At 45.7% G+C, this 15,805-nt stretch overlaps 1 protein-coding gene across 2 annotated transcripts in view; it reads left to right on the top strand.

The window, feature by feature from the left end:
- LOC119400701 (ATP-dependent RNA helicase A) overlaps positions 1–15,805 on the top strand; it is a 109,629-nt gene that overhangs the window by 75,346 nt on the left and 18,478 nt on the right. For both annotated transcript variants that reach the window (XM_037667702.2, XM_037667706.2), the window contains 4 exons: positions 4,095–4,255; positions 4,345–4,456; positions 8,311–8,563; positions 14,519–14,617. In XM_037667702.2, coding sequence (XP_037523630.1) covers positions 4,095–4,255; positions 4,345–4,456; positions 8,311–8,563; positions 14,519–14,617 — 625 coding nt within the window. The remainder of the gene's footprint in view (positions 1–4,094; positions 4,256–4,344; positions 4,457–8,310; positions 8,564–14,518; positions 14,618–15,805) is intronic.

A 15,805-nucleotide genomic window follows, 5' to 3' on the forward strand; every position in this document is an offset into this window, starting at 1 on the left:
CTAAACAATAAATAAATATGATCAAGGTACATAACATAAAATTTGTTGCTGGGTGCATCAATTGGTGAATGTCTGTTAGTTCTAATTCACGTGACATTGGTGTTCATGTGCAGAGATTTTGGTGCGAAGTTTAAAAAGGAAACATTGATTTTTATTATCTCTTGTATTAACCCTTTGAGGGTCGAATTTTTTCGCGAAATCCAGTCCAAAAATGTGTAATATTTTTATTGCTGAAATAAATTCTTCGGACGATTCTATTTAAGAAAAAAATTGTCTAAAATTTTTTTTCGTGACCGTAAAGTGACAAAAAAATCAGTTTTGTTGCTACATACATATGGTTTATTCGTAGTAAAATCAAGCAGAATCCTAAAAAAAAGAAGCTTCACAGTTTTTTATGAATAAAAATTATGCATTGTATTAAACATAGCTCACAAACATACCAAAATAAGCGTACCAGACTACGTTTCCGGTTAAAAACGCTCGTGCTCAAACACTAAAAACTTTTCAGCGTGTGATAGTCTTTGAAGCATGGCTCCCCGCGCACGCGTTTCAGATGTCGCTCCTTGATCGTCATCGGAGTCCGAACTCGTCAGAACTCCTCGTCTGACGAACTGAAATCCAATGAATCAGATTCTGATCGGCAATTGGGGAATAGTCCGCATCGGAAGAATCGCTGCTCGACTCACCGGCAGCAGCGCAACCGACGCGCGCTTCCATAGCGTGAGCGAACTGCGTTAGTGAGCGCACGGAAGAAAACTCTATGGTTCTGCGCCCGTCCGGAAAGCAAAACGAGTGAAAAAGCTACAGTAATACTTCGTCGTATCGCCAACAAGACGTAGTTAGTTTTTCCGAGAACCCAAAACAGGAAACGCAATCACGGCGGCGTCGTTTGTGTAATTTAGCGCCGCGCGGAAACAGATGTAATCGCGCGCCAGGGTGCAATAAATGAGAGAGTAACAAGCGGTCACCCTTTGAGAGATTAGAAACCAAACAGCCATCCGCTCTGCGGGCGCAAGAAGCGAAAACCACCCGAAGGACGAAACCGAAACGAGCTGGACCGCGTGCGCGCGTTCTGATGAGAGACTACAAGCCGCCGCACCTCTTTGCAAAGAAAACAAAAAAAGACGGAGAGACATTGGCGCATTAAAAAAATTACAGTAGAATCTCGATGATACGATCACGGCTAATACGAATTTCGGGATGATACGAATTTTTCTGTGGTCCCGGCCAAGGCCCATTAATTTACAACGTGCTTGAGTACGGTTGTTACGAACTGATTTTTGACCCGCGTCGTTTGATACGAATAAACGCCGCCCCACCCAACGCAACGTTGGCCCCACCGACGGCCGCGGAAGATAGCAGCGTGAACTTACGGCGCTGGAATGCGTGCGGCGCCGCCGGTTTGGCATGTTGCCAGCGCCGCCGGCGAGCAGCGCGCGACAGCCTCCAAGATCTGCGTGTATCGGAGGCCGGAGTGTGCCTTTTGCTTTCTCTTGAAGATTACAGATGGCGCTGGCCTCGTTTTTTTTTGTTTTGTTTTTCTTGGTGCGGAGGCAGGCCGGCAGGCGGAGACGCCGGAGAGGGAGAGGCACGGCCCGCGGGAGCTTCTTTCTTCTATGCGTGCCGTCGGACGGAGTGGTTGTCGTTGCTGTGCTCGAGCCCGCGTTCTTGCTTTGTTGTGATTGTGCCTTTTTTGCCGAGTGGCAGCAAGCTATGTCTCGCAAGCGGAAAGCCCTCTCCTTTAAGGAGAAACTGGACATTCTTCGAAAGGTCGATGAGGATCCCAAAAGAAAACGCACGGAGTTGGCTAAGGAGCTAGGCCTCGCAACGTCGACATTAAGCACAATTGTTGGACAGCGGGACTTTCATTCAACGTCAACGCGAGGCAAGCGAAGACAGCCCAACACGTGAAGCTTGAAGAAGCTCTTCTGACCTGGTTTAAGGAGGTTACTGCAGCTGGTGTGAACATCGATGGCAAAGTGTTGCGTGAGAAAGCCGACGAGATCGCACTTGCTCTGCGCATCGACGGATTTCAGGCCTCAGGTGGGTTGCTGCACCGTTTCAAGACGAGACACGGTCTCGTTTACAAAAGCGTCTGTGGGGAAGCGAAGAAGGCTGACGAGACCGCTGTTAGCGACTGGCTCGCGAAGCTGCAGTCACTCATCTCTGGGTATGAGCCTCGTGATGTTTTTAACGCAGACGAGGCTGGCCTGTTTTTTAACCTTCAGCCTGAGAAGAGCCTTTGCTTAAAAGGCGAAGCGTGCCAAGGAGGCAAGAAAAGCAAAGAGCGAATAACGGTGCTTTTGTGCTGTAACGCCGACGGGTCGGAGAAACTTAAGCTGACGGTAATTGGCAAATCCCAAAAGCCTCGGTGTTTCAAGCGCGAGAGCCATTTGCCGTGCGTCTATCGCGCAAACAAAAAGGCGTGGATGACGGCGGCCCTGTTCGAAGAATTTCTGTCGCTCCTTGACAGAAGGATGGCCTGCAAGAATCGGAAGATTGTTTTGATTCTTGACCAGTGCGCCGCCCACCCGAGGCAAGTAACGCTCCAAAACGTCAAACTGATCTTTTTGCCCGCGAACACGACGACGCACCTGCAACCGCTTGACGCTGGAATAATAAAAAACCTCAAGCATCATTTCAAGGGCCTTCTTGTGCGCCGCCTGCTTGCCAATATTGACAGAAAACACGAAGGCGACCTGCGAATAAGCCTCCTGGACGCCATCCATTTTATCGCTATGGCTTGGGATCGAGTAACGCCGACTACCATAGCAAACTGCTTTGCGAAATGCGGCTTCTTCAGGAGTTCCGAAGAGGTGCCCTCAGAGCAGGAAGAGCCAATTGAGGGTTGGGAACTGCTTGATGCTGGGTGTACAGCTGAAGACTTCTGCACGGCGGATGACAACCTCGCCACTTGTGGTGCGCGCACGGTGGAGGATATTGTTGAGGAGGCCACATGCGAGGTTGCCGATTCCAGCGATGATGGCGACAACATAGACGAGGGCGATGGTGAAGGACCACCACCGGCGGCTGAAACGCTGCACGCGCTCGACGTCCTGAGGCGTGCTATGGCCGCTGATGAAATCAGCGACGACACGTGCACGCGTTTTTACGGATTTCAAAGAAGTCTGCTGAGTGACTTCGCGAAAAAAAAGAAGCAGAAAGACATTAGAGATTTTTTCTGCAAGAAATAAATGTTTTTTTTGTGTGTTCCTAAAAATGAGTTTGCCTCTGACTGTTAATTTAGCTAGTTTTACATGTGTTTCGGTGATACGAATTTCGGCTAATACGAATATTTTTCGTGACCCCGCGGGATTCGTATCATCGAGATTCTACTGTACACGAATTCCCGAAGCGTGGCAGCACATTCCAAGCAAGAGAAAAGGGAGAAGGCGCGCGCTTGACACCAAACCGCGCCGCGGGCGCTCTCGGTTGCGCAAGCGATAGCCGGCGCGCGGCGCGCCATTTTGCGAAGCATAAAAAAAGCAACAACGGAGAGACATCGGCGCATGAAAAAAATTCCACGTATTCCCGAAGCGTGGCAGCACATGCCAAGCAAGAGAAATCATCGAAAAAGGCGCGCACTTTAAACCAGCTGCACCGCGAACGCGCTCGGATGGGCAAGCGATAGGCGGCGCGCCGTTTTGGGAAGCGAAAAAAAAATACAACGGAGAGACATCGGCGCATGAAAAAAATTCCACATATTCCCGAAGTGTTGAAGCACAGGCCAAACAAGAGAAATGATCGAAAAAGGCGCGCGTTTTAAAAATAAACGCTATGCCGTACATGTACGACGAAAACCCTTTGGTACCAGGAAGCTTCTGCCGTACATGTACGGCGAAAACCCTGAAGGGGTTAATGAACCTATTATGGTGAAATTAATGACAGCAGAGTTTTCAAAGAACAATTTATCAGTCCAGCCTGATTCATTGTTTCACTTTAGTTTCCCTTTAAGTGCATTGATATTCTGATGTCAGGCATGTGTTTTGTGGCAGTGTTTGTGCATTACAGTTGCACTGTTTTAACTTTGCATAAGGAAAGTAGAGGTTATGGTATGTAAATTTGAGGTCCTTCTTTTTCTTCTTATTCTTTAGGCTGGAAAACTACACCACCCCAGAGATATTCCGTACCCCTCTTCATGAACTGGCACTTGCAATCAAGCTTCTTCGCCTCGGAGATATTACGAAATTCCTCTCGAAGGCACTGGAGCCTCCACCTATAGATGCTGTCATTGAATCTGAAGTTCTACTGCGGGGTCAGTATTGCTCATATGTCTGTTTGTGTCCCCTGTTTCCCTTAGCACAAAGGAGTGTATTGGTCTGTTGCACCTGCTTTTTATTGCAGAGATGGGAGCTCTGACAGTTATGGGTGAACTTACAGCGTTGGGAAAGATCTTAGCGCGTCTTCCCATTGAACCTCGGCTTGGCAAGATGCTGATTCTTGGACTCATTTTTGGGTAGGTTGATACTAGTAGGTTGCCTTCACTTTCTGTTGCGCTGGGTGTTTTGGCTGAAAGCACAAGTTTTATGTATAAAGTTGCTGTGCTCATTAAGAAACACTGGCTGCAGACTGCATGACATTTGCTATTGCATGTCTTTTTCAGGCTTTGGAGAGAAGCTTGTGAAATAATTTGTAAAAGTTAACTTGTGCCAATCCACTACTATCTAAAACCTATCTGAAGCCTTATCGTGTTTCAGACAGTTTCTGGAGATCATTCAAAGCTGGAATTTACGAATTAGCATGTTCAGGGCTATTTTGTACATACAAATGTTTTCGAATTTTTACACGCAAGTGTCATATTTCACTCACACTACACAGTGGCTTTTAATATTGTCAGACCTCGATATAACGAGGCTCGATTTAATGAAATCCACAATATAACAAACTATTTTAATTTCCCTATATTAGCTTGGTTGAAAATCATGCATTTGTTTTTGCTATTAGTGAAGTAACCTTGTGCCACAGTTTCAATTCAACAAAATCCTCGCGCTTTGCATATGTATACCCACCTGATCCATGACAAATGAAAGGTCGGTACTTATCTGTGGAAAGGGAATCAATCTTTTGTAGGTGACCTTTTGCATGCAAACTTTGCCAGTGGTGGCAAAAAACATTGAGTGAATGGAGTAGAATTCACCGTCTTGCTATCACTTTTTTGTTGCATGAAAGTTAACTGTGTCCTTTAATTTGTGGTATATGGCCAATGCCACATTGAGCTGCAAAAGATCAGTATTTACTGTTGCAGGGGTCGGCCGGCCATTGATTGCGACTTTGGTGCATAAGCTTTGGAAATGGCTACAAAAAGCACAAACACTGTAATGTACCATATTTACTTGCATAATCAACACACTCACGTAGTGATAACACCCCTGAATTCTTTCGCCAAAATTTGATATTTTTTTTTCTTCTTGCATAATGATCGCACCCCGAACTTACCATCGTGGCGATAGCGGTTATGGCTGTGATGTTCACCGTTCAATGAGGTGGCTACTGCGCACAACAGCGCGGTGGCACCTTGCTTTGTACTGTTTTGCCATGAATGCAATATACAAGTTACATGCGTGCCATTAAAGGCTATTGAGTATGCGTTCGAGCATGGCATGCTGTGAGCAAGAACAAACGAAACTGGAACTGAAGACAGCTGCAAACTACCATACTGCTAGCGCAACATTGTGTGCCGTTGCTCCACTGCCACAACGAGCTGTCCCCGAGTATAAGTTGGTAAGTATTCATCATGAAATAGGGTGGGTGTGCAAACGTGGACACAGGTCTCGGACAAAAGTCTTGTTCTGTTCTCCTCTGTGTGTGCTTGCACACCCACCCTCTTTCATGATGAATCCTGTATGCATATGCACCATGCCAGCATCAGTGCATTTGTACCTCGAATAATGCATGAACATGCTCATCTGTGTGTTTATTACAGTACAGTGTTTAACTTTTGAAAGAAAAAGACCGATGATAAGACCAGCTCATCCAGCACATTTTCGATTTTTTTAAGGCTTTTCCTGTATTTTGTGCTTTTTCAAGCAAAGCTTGTATTGACTGACCTGAGAAGCTGACAATGGTGGTGTTCCAAAAGAACCCTCCTCGCACACAGCTGGCGTTCACCAAAGAAATAATAAATAATACAAAATAAGTTTTCTTACCGGGGCTAGGATTTGAACCCAGCTCCCTCTGGTCTGAAAGCAAATGCCTTGACTACTAGGCCACGTGCCCATGCTTGCCCAATGTGAACTGAACTGAGGCATACGAATGTGTTTTGCCGATAATGCGAAAAACATTTGGGAAGCAGTACACTTGCTGTGGGCGCTTCATTGAAATATTTCATGTTGGCAGACTGAAAGCGATCTGCTGGATGACGCATAAGGTCTATATCAGGAATTGCACATTTCAGGAAAAGTCTGACTTTGAGAAAATTGAATTCCTAGCCCACGTTTCCGTGACCGCATGATGGTCCTTTCGTTGGGCTGTTCTTAAGGCTGACGAACGCTGGAAAGAACATGAAAGACGCCATGCTGATTCATCCCTAAAACAGCATTTCGGGGATGGCCGCTCCCTATAATAAAACTGAACGCTAACGTTAGGAGGGAGCATTGCACAGCGCGAAAGAAAGAAGGAAAGAAAAGCAGTAAGTTAGGCACACCCAGGCCAAGGTTTTAAACTTGGGAGTGTTAGTCAGTGCCACTAGTAGCCATGACGGCGAGTGTAGAACACCCTTTTTCTTCCTGCTGGTGTCACGAAGCACATGATCTTTTTACGAGCTGACAGCTGACCAATAATCCCTTGTAGATACTACCTTAAGGCTTTAAGTCTGCCAGAATGAGACCCTTGCTATGAATGAACAAAGGAAGGACAATTTGAAGGGCTCGTTTTTCTTTGCTAGTCACAACATTATTTAGAACTAATAGACAAGAAACCCAAGAAAAGTATAGGGGATGTTGTAGTAATTATGATGTAAATGTGAAGAAAGTAAAGTAGGCGAAAGGATAACATGCCGCTGGCAGTGACCGAACCTGCGACCTTCGAATAACGCATCCGATGCTTTACCAACTGAGCTACAGCGGCGGTCATCCCCCCCATCCACTTGGATGGGGTATATATGTGCAATTTAAACTTGGCAGTGTTAGTCAGTGGCTCTAGTAGCCGTGACGGTGAGTGTGGAACACTTTTTCTGCCTCCTGGTGTCGCATGCTGATGAAGATGAAGCATGCTGTCTCATGATTTATTTCAGTATAATGAATTTTCACTGCTGCCTCAAACTAAGGTCGAGGCAATAAAAACTTCTACTGGAACCAGTGTTCAAATTAAGTTGCACATTGTTTTTGCAAGCAAATTTTTCATATCGTGCACAGAGCAGCCACCGCAGCAATGTTGCGTCTTTCCATACAGCGGTTAGGGGCAGGGGTGAACCTGAACGATTGCCTTCGGAGTTGAGGAGTGTATGGCGGGCATGTGCACAAGCGAGTTGTATTGCACACACTGCAACAAATGTAGTTCCATATTTTGCACTACCCATGCCTTGTGTCAGCACCTGATTTGGTGTTTTGTTATCAGCATGTGGTCAATTGACAAGCCGCAGAGGTGGTAGTACTAAACTCAATACGCTCTCACTTATTATGCAAATGATCACAATCATTCAAGAAATGGGTGTTGCTGACCAGGCTCGTGTCATGGAAGCAATCTCGGTTGACAAGAAAAAAGACATCACTGCAGCTTTGGGCTATAGCAGAGCTCGCTCTCCCTGACCTTGAACTGGAGACAAGCTATTCTGGACTTTCTGTAGAATAGGGCATATTTAGTTGCTTGCAAAAGAAATAGGAACTAATGGGCGTTTTTACTGCAAATAAAAGTTACCTTTGGTATGTGCACTGCTGCAACAAGCTTTAAGCAGCCCACCAATTTTATTGAAGCTGCTCGCCACAGCACTGCTTACAAGACTGTTGAACTACTGTGTAGCAGCGACCAGAATTCGTGGTTGTAGATATGGGGTCTTGCTAGATTCTTTGAACGTATATGCCTACAGTGTCGCAAAGCAAGAAACTCTGCATTGAACTGAGATGCCATAATTCAGGTTGTCGCGTTGCTTTCAGGCCATTTTAGACTGAAGCTCATGTTTTTTTGTTTTTTTTATTAGTGCATATGTTTGTATGTGTGCACGTATATGTGCATTTAAGAGGGGCGGGGGATTGAGCCCTTCAAACCACCCCCCTGGCTATGCCACTGACTACCATTTGCCCTCCTTGTATATTTTCTTGCATATGTAACTTTGTTGTTCTCGTGTCTCATGACAGTATTGTTACTTTTGTCCAGGGTGGGTGATGCACTCTGTACGATATCAGCCAACAGCAGCACATTCCCAGAACCATTTGACACGCCCTTCCCCAAGCGGCTGGCATATGTGCAGCGGCGCTTCTTTGCTGGACGCTGGAGTGACCACATCACACTTCTTAACGTGTTCAATCAGTGGGAGCAGGCTCACATGCAAGGGGAGTATGCTGAGGGCAGCTTCTGTGAACAGTTTTCAATCTCCATGCCCACACTGCGCATCACTTATGACGCTAAGGTAGGTACTTCCATGGATGATTAGAGATATTATTATTAGATGCGAAGTATCTTAAGGCGGAGCTCAATCCGGTGGTGGTGGTGGTGTGCGGCGTGACCACCCTTACTGCGCACGTGCATACCCTCTCCACACACCTCTCCACTCACCCTCTCCCCTTCTGCTCTCCACTTTCCCTCTCCCCCTCCCCTTTCCACTTTCCCTCTCCCCTCCCTCCCCTCTCCACTTTCCCTCTCCCCTCCCCCTCTCCCATACCCCTTTCCCCTCCCCCTTTCCACTCTTCCACTGAAACGCGCGCGGGCTAGACATGCCGAAATTCTCTCCTGCGCAACGCCGCGATGAGCTCGAGCGCATGCGCGTCCCCTCCCCTTCTCCCTCCTCTCCTACGCTGCCCCCCTCTCGCCCGCCTGTCGGCCGCGTTCCCCGCTCGCCCTGTGAGAATTAACCGCCGGGCTAGATGGAAGATACGACGCGCGTAGCGTCCCTCTTCGCGTTCCACGACGCGAGGTCGGTAGCATGCCCAACGAACGCCAACGAAACGCGATCGTGCAAGTGCTCCGGCTTCGCATCGCCTCATGGTCTCCTTTAGCGGGAGATGGTGTAATTTTTTCCACAACATCGCGATATGACCCCATAGTATGCACTGAAACTTTCATCTTGAGCTGTGTACTTGCACTGGCTCTCATATTGCTCATATATTAACCCTAAAATGCCCAAGTACAATTGCACATCAAGGAAAAATTTCTCCAAAAGAATACTTGCATGCTTTTTTATTTATTGATTCTCAGGGCTGCAGCAACGTCACAGCTATGAATGATTGTCAGTAATGTTCTTGGACATCAAGGATCATACTGGTGCTCGTTATTATGTGGTGTATGCACACATGTGTAAGGGACAAGATGATATGAAGTACCAAATCTCAACAGAGAATATAGCTTGGAAGGTAATTTATATGTATTTTGAAGTTCGCATGCGCAATCCAGTGCTATATGCTGCACCTTTCGACATTGGTGGCGTCACCACAGCAGCTGAGCTCAGAGCTGGCGCAGCTACATTGATGACATCATTGTCACCATTGCCCTTTTGCAGTGCTTGTGCCAGCTGACTACTATTTGGCGGCTACATGTGTGTTTGTGCCCGTGGTGAAAGTTTAGAAAGTGCGAAAGCCTCTAGGAAGCCGTTGCCACCAGATGACTATAACGTTGTTGATGAAAGCAAGGACATCGCACAGCATGTGCGGCATGCGAAAAAAATGCGAGCAGATGATGCAGGCAGCATGGAAGTGCATCACAGTTTGTGTGCACACACTAAATGGCATTATATTGATAGCAACACGCTAAATAGCAACATGTTGCAGCAAAAAACTCCAGACCAAAATTTTTGTGTTAATAAGATTTATGCACGCATTGGAAAAATTTTCTGGATTGTGGTGAAAATGAGATTGCTCATCTCATTGGCGGAAACAAGCACGCATTTACCCCATAATCAGGGTATTATATTTTTAAGTTGGCTCTGAAATGGGTGTAAAAATATGACCGCTAGCATTGCCAAACAGTAATGTGTGTGAACGAACTCGCGCAGGAAAAAAAACTTTCACAGGTAGACTTAGTTTGCTTAAAGGGGCCCTGCAACACTTTTCCAAGTAGCCATGAAATGGCTTCACTAAAGGAGCTTATCCCCTCACGAATTGACTGCCGCAAAAAGTTTTAGAATCCATGCAGTACGAGTGAAGTTAACGAAGATTTGTCGCACGCTGTAACTGCCTTCTCTCATCTCTCGTCCCCATGAAAGTGCTGGAAGCTGAGCAGGGAGGGGTGGCACGGGGGGAAGAAGGTACATCACACGCGCCTCGTGACCTTGAGCACTTTTTTTTTCCTTTTTTTTTCCCTTCAAACGTGCGGCGTACTTTAAGTGCAATCGCGCATGCGGGCAAGTGGCGGCCTCCCACGGCGGCCGCAGTAACTACCGAGCGCACCATGTTCAAATCAGCCAATGGCGTGGAACTTGAGTCAATGACGAAGTCATTTTGAGTAAATAGCATCATTTGTCGAGAGAAGAGGAAGCGATTTTTAGCTGACTTTGAGAACTTATTGTAAATTCCAGACCGCATGCTGCGCTGTAATGTTTGGCTCGCGTGTTCTCGGGAGCCTTGACTACTGATCGGCAGCGTTTTCTGACCATGCTGAAAATCTGTTGCAGGGCCCCTTTAACAACAAGAACGTATTACTTAAAATTGTATTACTGCCAGAAATGGAAATTGTATGCCCTTCTACTTTCTTCTTGCGCATTGGAAGGTGGTGTTGCCTTCTATTTCGTCTGCCTGAACTCATGTGAGGCCTTGCGCCAGTCATGCACATGACGCCGTTTTTTAAGGTGGAAGCCTTAGTTGCCTCATCATACGCGAAAAATGACCAGTCGGTGTTGGCGGCGTCTGAGTGATGAAAAAAATCGTCATGTGATGACGTCACCCTATGACATCGTCCTGACTAGGGTCATAGTCTGCTAACCGGGAAAGCCGGGAACTCTCAGGGATTTTGGATAGTCTGGAAATACTCGGGGAAGACTCGGGGAATTTGTGCTCCCATCAGGGAAAATCCGCTGTAACCTTATTGAAGGGAAACGAAAGTTGTGATAACGCTGGCTCAAGGTTTTGTGAACGCATTTTTCAATTTGCGGGGTGGCTCTAGCTGTGGGGAAAGGGCGCACTTCGATGCTCTCCTCGCCTTCGGAGCAGTGGAGTGAGAGATCATCCGGCTGATGCATGACATGTAGGAATCTTGGCACATTGTGTAGCGTACCGTTTTTAGGTGTTCTGTCGCTACGCAGTGTAGGTTTGATTCTGTGCCACGTGTGCCATGCGTTAGCGCCCGATATGATGTTTTTATTATTGCTGTAACAAGCATGAGTAGTCGTAGAGATGGTAGCAGTAGATGTAAGGAGCGCTCGGTTATCTTGCAAGTGACCGTGATCGTTCAGGATACAGGATGTTGCCGATAAGGCTGGTATAGTGCAATCCTGATCGGTGAGAAAAAGACGCTGCTGCTTGTTGGCGGATATCGGAGAGCTCACTGTCTGTGATCTCGAGCTCCAAAGATGCTATTTTGGACTTTGTGAAGAACAGAATAAATTTCCAGATGACAGCAATTGTAACAGGCACACTTAATGCAAGTGATTTTTTTTTTTTTTTTTTTTTTTTTTTTTTTGCGGGAAGGGCACTGCTGCAACAAATTCAAGTAGTCAACCAATACATCTTGGAGCTGTTCTCAGTTAACAGCTGCACTGCTGCCAGGCTATTATGTGCATGTTTTGGGATAAAGCCATATTACAAGACTTCTGTTGACCCAATGCATAGCGGCAACTGAAATTGATGCGACGTGAGTCTGGGAAGGAAATGCGTACTTTCTACCACTGGGAGTGGTCACGTGCACCATGTATCTTTAGAGGGAATCAGCAGACGGCTCATAGCTTTTAACAGCGAAGCTGTTCTTATTCGACCCTTCTCCAGCGCCGGTGGTGTAATGCTGGTCACGTGGCCTTGTGGTGTGGCAAGGGTGAGGCTTGGTAGGAAGGGGGGGAGGGCTATGCTGTGCCGAGAAAGGCCTGGCAGAAAGGGGGAAGGCGTCTCGGGCGACATGGGGTCAGCCCGTTTTGGTATGAAACAAAGTTCTGTTTTACTCGGGGAATTTAGCAAAAGCACTCAGAAAAAACCTGGAGAACTCAGGGTATTTGGAAATGTCAACTTGGTTGACACCCCGATGACGTCGCAGGTGGCCAGAATTTGCAACGTCATTGTTACATCATGTCACATGATGTCATATGGTAACGTCATCGCATGACATCGTTGCTTGGTCAAAGGCGGGCCGATCGCAGAGGCACTGCAAAACCACGTGAGGGTCAGAAAGCTTCCAATTCCTTAAATCCCGGAGGTAGTGCAAAACCACGTTGGGTGCGGAAGCCTTTCATGCGGAATCACTACAATTGAATGAGAAGAAGCTGATGGCGTTCGCCTTCCAGTCGTTTTAGGCAAATGCATAAGGCACCGTGTTACTTTTTTTAGGATGTCTTTTGGCCAAACAATGACATTTTTCTTACCTCACTAACTAAGCGTACTTTGTGGTTAGGCTGCCTTATGTCACTCTGAAAGCTTCCTTGCTAAAGGACCCTCGGTGAATTAAGGCTTCCATGTTTGCTGCCTCAGCTTTTCCTCTGTAGATTGCATAAGCTACCTTCATGCGTACACCATTTCTGGCCCTGAATGCATACTTCTCGTCACTGCTGGCCCACATGATGTTTGCTTGTGCATGCGTGCTGTTGCCTGCCTGAAAAGAAACGTGTGCACGACGCCATGTTCCAGTGGAATATATGCAGTCCAAAAGAACAGAAAAAAAAAGTGTTTCAGTCGAACAGCAATGCGGCTGACTTCACGGAATTTTTAAAACATGCCTTTTTGTTCGAAGTGTACTGGTACTCACCAGCGATGAAGTCAATTTTGCGACACAGTCATCCCCATGGAGTTCTACTGTGAAAAAGATTTTGCCTTCAGGTTCCACTTTATCAAGACGTCTGTGTTGGCTTTCATGTTAGATTTGGAGCACAGAACGCCTAAGCATTACTAAAACATAGCACACTCCTTCTCTTCTTCTGTGAAGCACATCTTGCCAGGCATTTTCATTTGTCACACATTCGGCATGAGTAAAGCCACTATATGCAGTAGACTCTCCTTAAACAAAACCTGAAGGGACCAGGAAAATCTGTTTCATTTAACAGGAGTTCCGTTTACTGAGAGATGAACAGGGGTGCAGAACACAAGTACGAAACCCATCATATCAGAGGCAGTTGTTCCGTTTAAGCAGCAATTTCATTTAAGAGATTTCCATTTACTGAGAGTCTACTGTAGTTGGTTTCACTACGTCGGCGTACCAGTGTTGTTGGAGCACACCAAGTTATGTCCTTGACTGCGGTGGTTTTGGACATTGAGTACACAAAACTGACTGGACAGACAGTTGTAATAATGCTTTATTGGACCGATTGCGCCCTCTAAAGAACTATTACGGTAGCCGTTTTAATAAACAAAAACAAATGAGTTCTGCAAAAGCCACATGTGCTTCCTTTATAACTGTCACTGGCACAGTTGTCAATAATGTCCCGTAACCATTCTTGCAGGTGTCCCTACACAGTTTGAAGAGACAACATAGATAGAAAAATTGTTTTGAAAATTTCTGCTCACTTTCTAGAGAAACTGCTGCAAGGTTGGACACTTGAGACTGTACGCTTTCTATTGCGGTTCAGAACAGCAGTACGTCGGGCAAATGATAGCTTAAAAGGGCATTGTAAACTTGTAAAGAAAGGGGATGATGGGTGGCTGACATTGTGCTCTAGAGCATGTAGGTGTGAACCTTTCTTTCAGAACACAAACGTTTTATCAACTAACAGGGATGAACTAAAGAGATTGATAACAGAGGCTGCGAAAATTGCAAAGTTAGATACCGATTGTGTAAGCATTGTGTCCTTGTCGGATAAGGAGTTGACTTACTTGAATGTGCAGTAGTGTGCGGGTTGATTAGTGAGTGCTATGTTTATCTTGTCAAAATTAAACTGAAAAAGATGTCTCTGCACATGGCATCTTGGGGCAGCGTATGGGAATCACCACTGTATAAATTTGTGCCTTGTGTGCAATAAATCATTTTGTTGAAAGTTAGCGCACATGTTGTGTCCCTCTTTTTTTTTGTCCTTGTGTTACTTATGTACTAAAAATGTCTTACCATGTGTTACCAACAAGGCCAAATTTCTACCCTTCTTAAAGAGCTGCAGCTTTTCAGACTTTTTGCAGCCTAAAAGAATCCATTTAAAAGATCTTGGGGCTACATTTTGTTACCCTTATTTTTTGTAATCAGTCTGTGATAATTCTTTCAACGTGAAGTTGTGTATGACACATGCACTTCATTTTTATTTTTGTAGAATCAGCTCAGGGAGCTCTTGATGAGCGCTGACTTTCCTGAGGCGGTATTGGCACCTGACGCATACAACTTCTGTGGTCTGGACCCTAAGCTGGATATGGTGAGTTTGTTATGCAGCACTTTTCATTGCTTTTAGAGACTGCCAAGTTGTGCTACAATATTTTGTGTTTTGTGTTTATGCTTCAGCTGTTGGTTACTTTTTTCCTCACAAGCTACTGTATATACTTGTGTAATGGCTGCAGGCTTTTTTTTTTTTCTGACATTTTATGTGAAAATTGGGCATTTGGTCATTAGGCCAAGAAAGAGACACCTTTTTTTTTTTAACGTCTTTGGTGCTACTTTCTTTGATTAAACTACAGTACTTGGTTGTACTGGGAGAAGATGTAAAAATTTCGGTTGCTTCCACAGTTTTGCAAGAATGTTATTTGTCACCCTTGTCCTCCTTTTCCTCCTCCAAACTCGTCTTGTCTTTGGACTCACTTCTGTGTCAGATGACGTGGTCCTCCATCCCATTGAGCTCATTGGATATTCTTTTGACCATACATTGATGCTCTCTGTGGCTCTTCATAATAAATTTCTGAAACAAGAGCAGTTTTTCTCCATACTGTTTCGGCAGACATTTGCACACCATTGTGCAATGATATGAGACTGGGTCTCTCGTTTCATGAAGTGCCTGTTCCACCCATTGCTGGCTTTGAATACCATAGCTGGAATCTCTTTTGTTTGTGCAATGTCGAGCGCTTTCATGAACAGCATCTCCTTTGAAATAGCATAGCCACTGCTCTGTGTCTTTCTCACGTGCTGGAGAGCCTTCCACCTTTGGGAACACACTCTATTTGCCTTGGAAAGTGCACCTCTGTACATTCGTTTTCTTGAGTGCATCTTTTGGTAGCACCGTTGTTGCACATATTTTTCAGCAACACGAATTTTCGACGAGCCGCTCTTTTTTTCCATTTTGGTTAATGGCAAGTGCAGGAACAAATAAAGAAGGCCGATATGCTCTACAGATCGCTTTACGCACCAATTCCGATATAGAACGTGCCTGCACTTCTCATTCTTTCTTGTCTGCCAAATGGGATAGCGATGGCAATTGCTGTGCTTGGCTATTCTGCATAGCACGTAACGTGCTAGCTGTAATAAATGATGGTGCCCCCAAGACCAGCGATGGCAGCATCTTGAAGATATCTGTTAAATCTTTTGCTTTTGATACCTGCATGCACCGAAAACTCTGCACGGCTGTTTTGTTTTGGCGAATATTGAAATTTAAAAAAATTAAAAATTTGGGGCA

Source organism: Rhipicephalus sanguineus, chromosome 1 (assembly GCF_013339695.2).
Source record: "Rhipicephalus sanguineus isolate Rsan-2018 chromosome 1, BIME_Rsan_1.4, whole genome shotgun sequence".
NCBI lineage: Eukaryota > Metazoa > Arthropoda > Arachnida > Ixodida > Ixodidae > Rhipicephalus > Rhipicephalus sanguineus.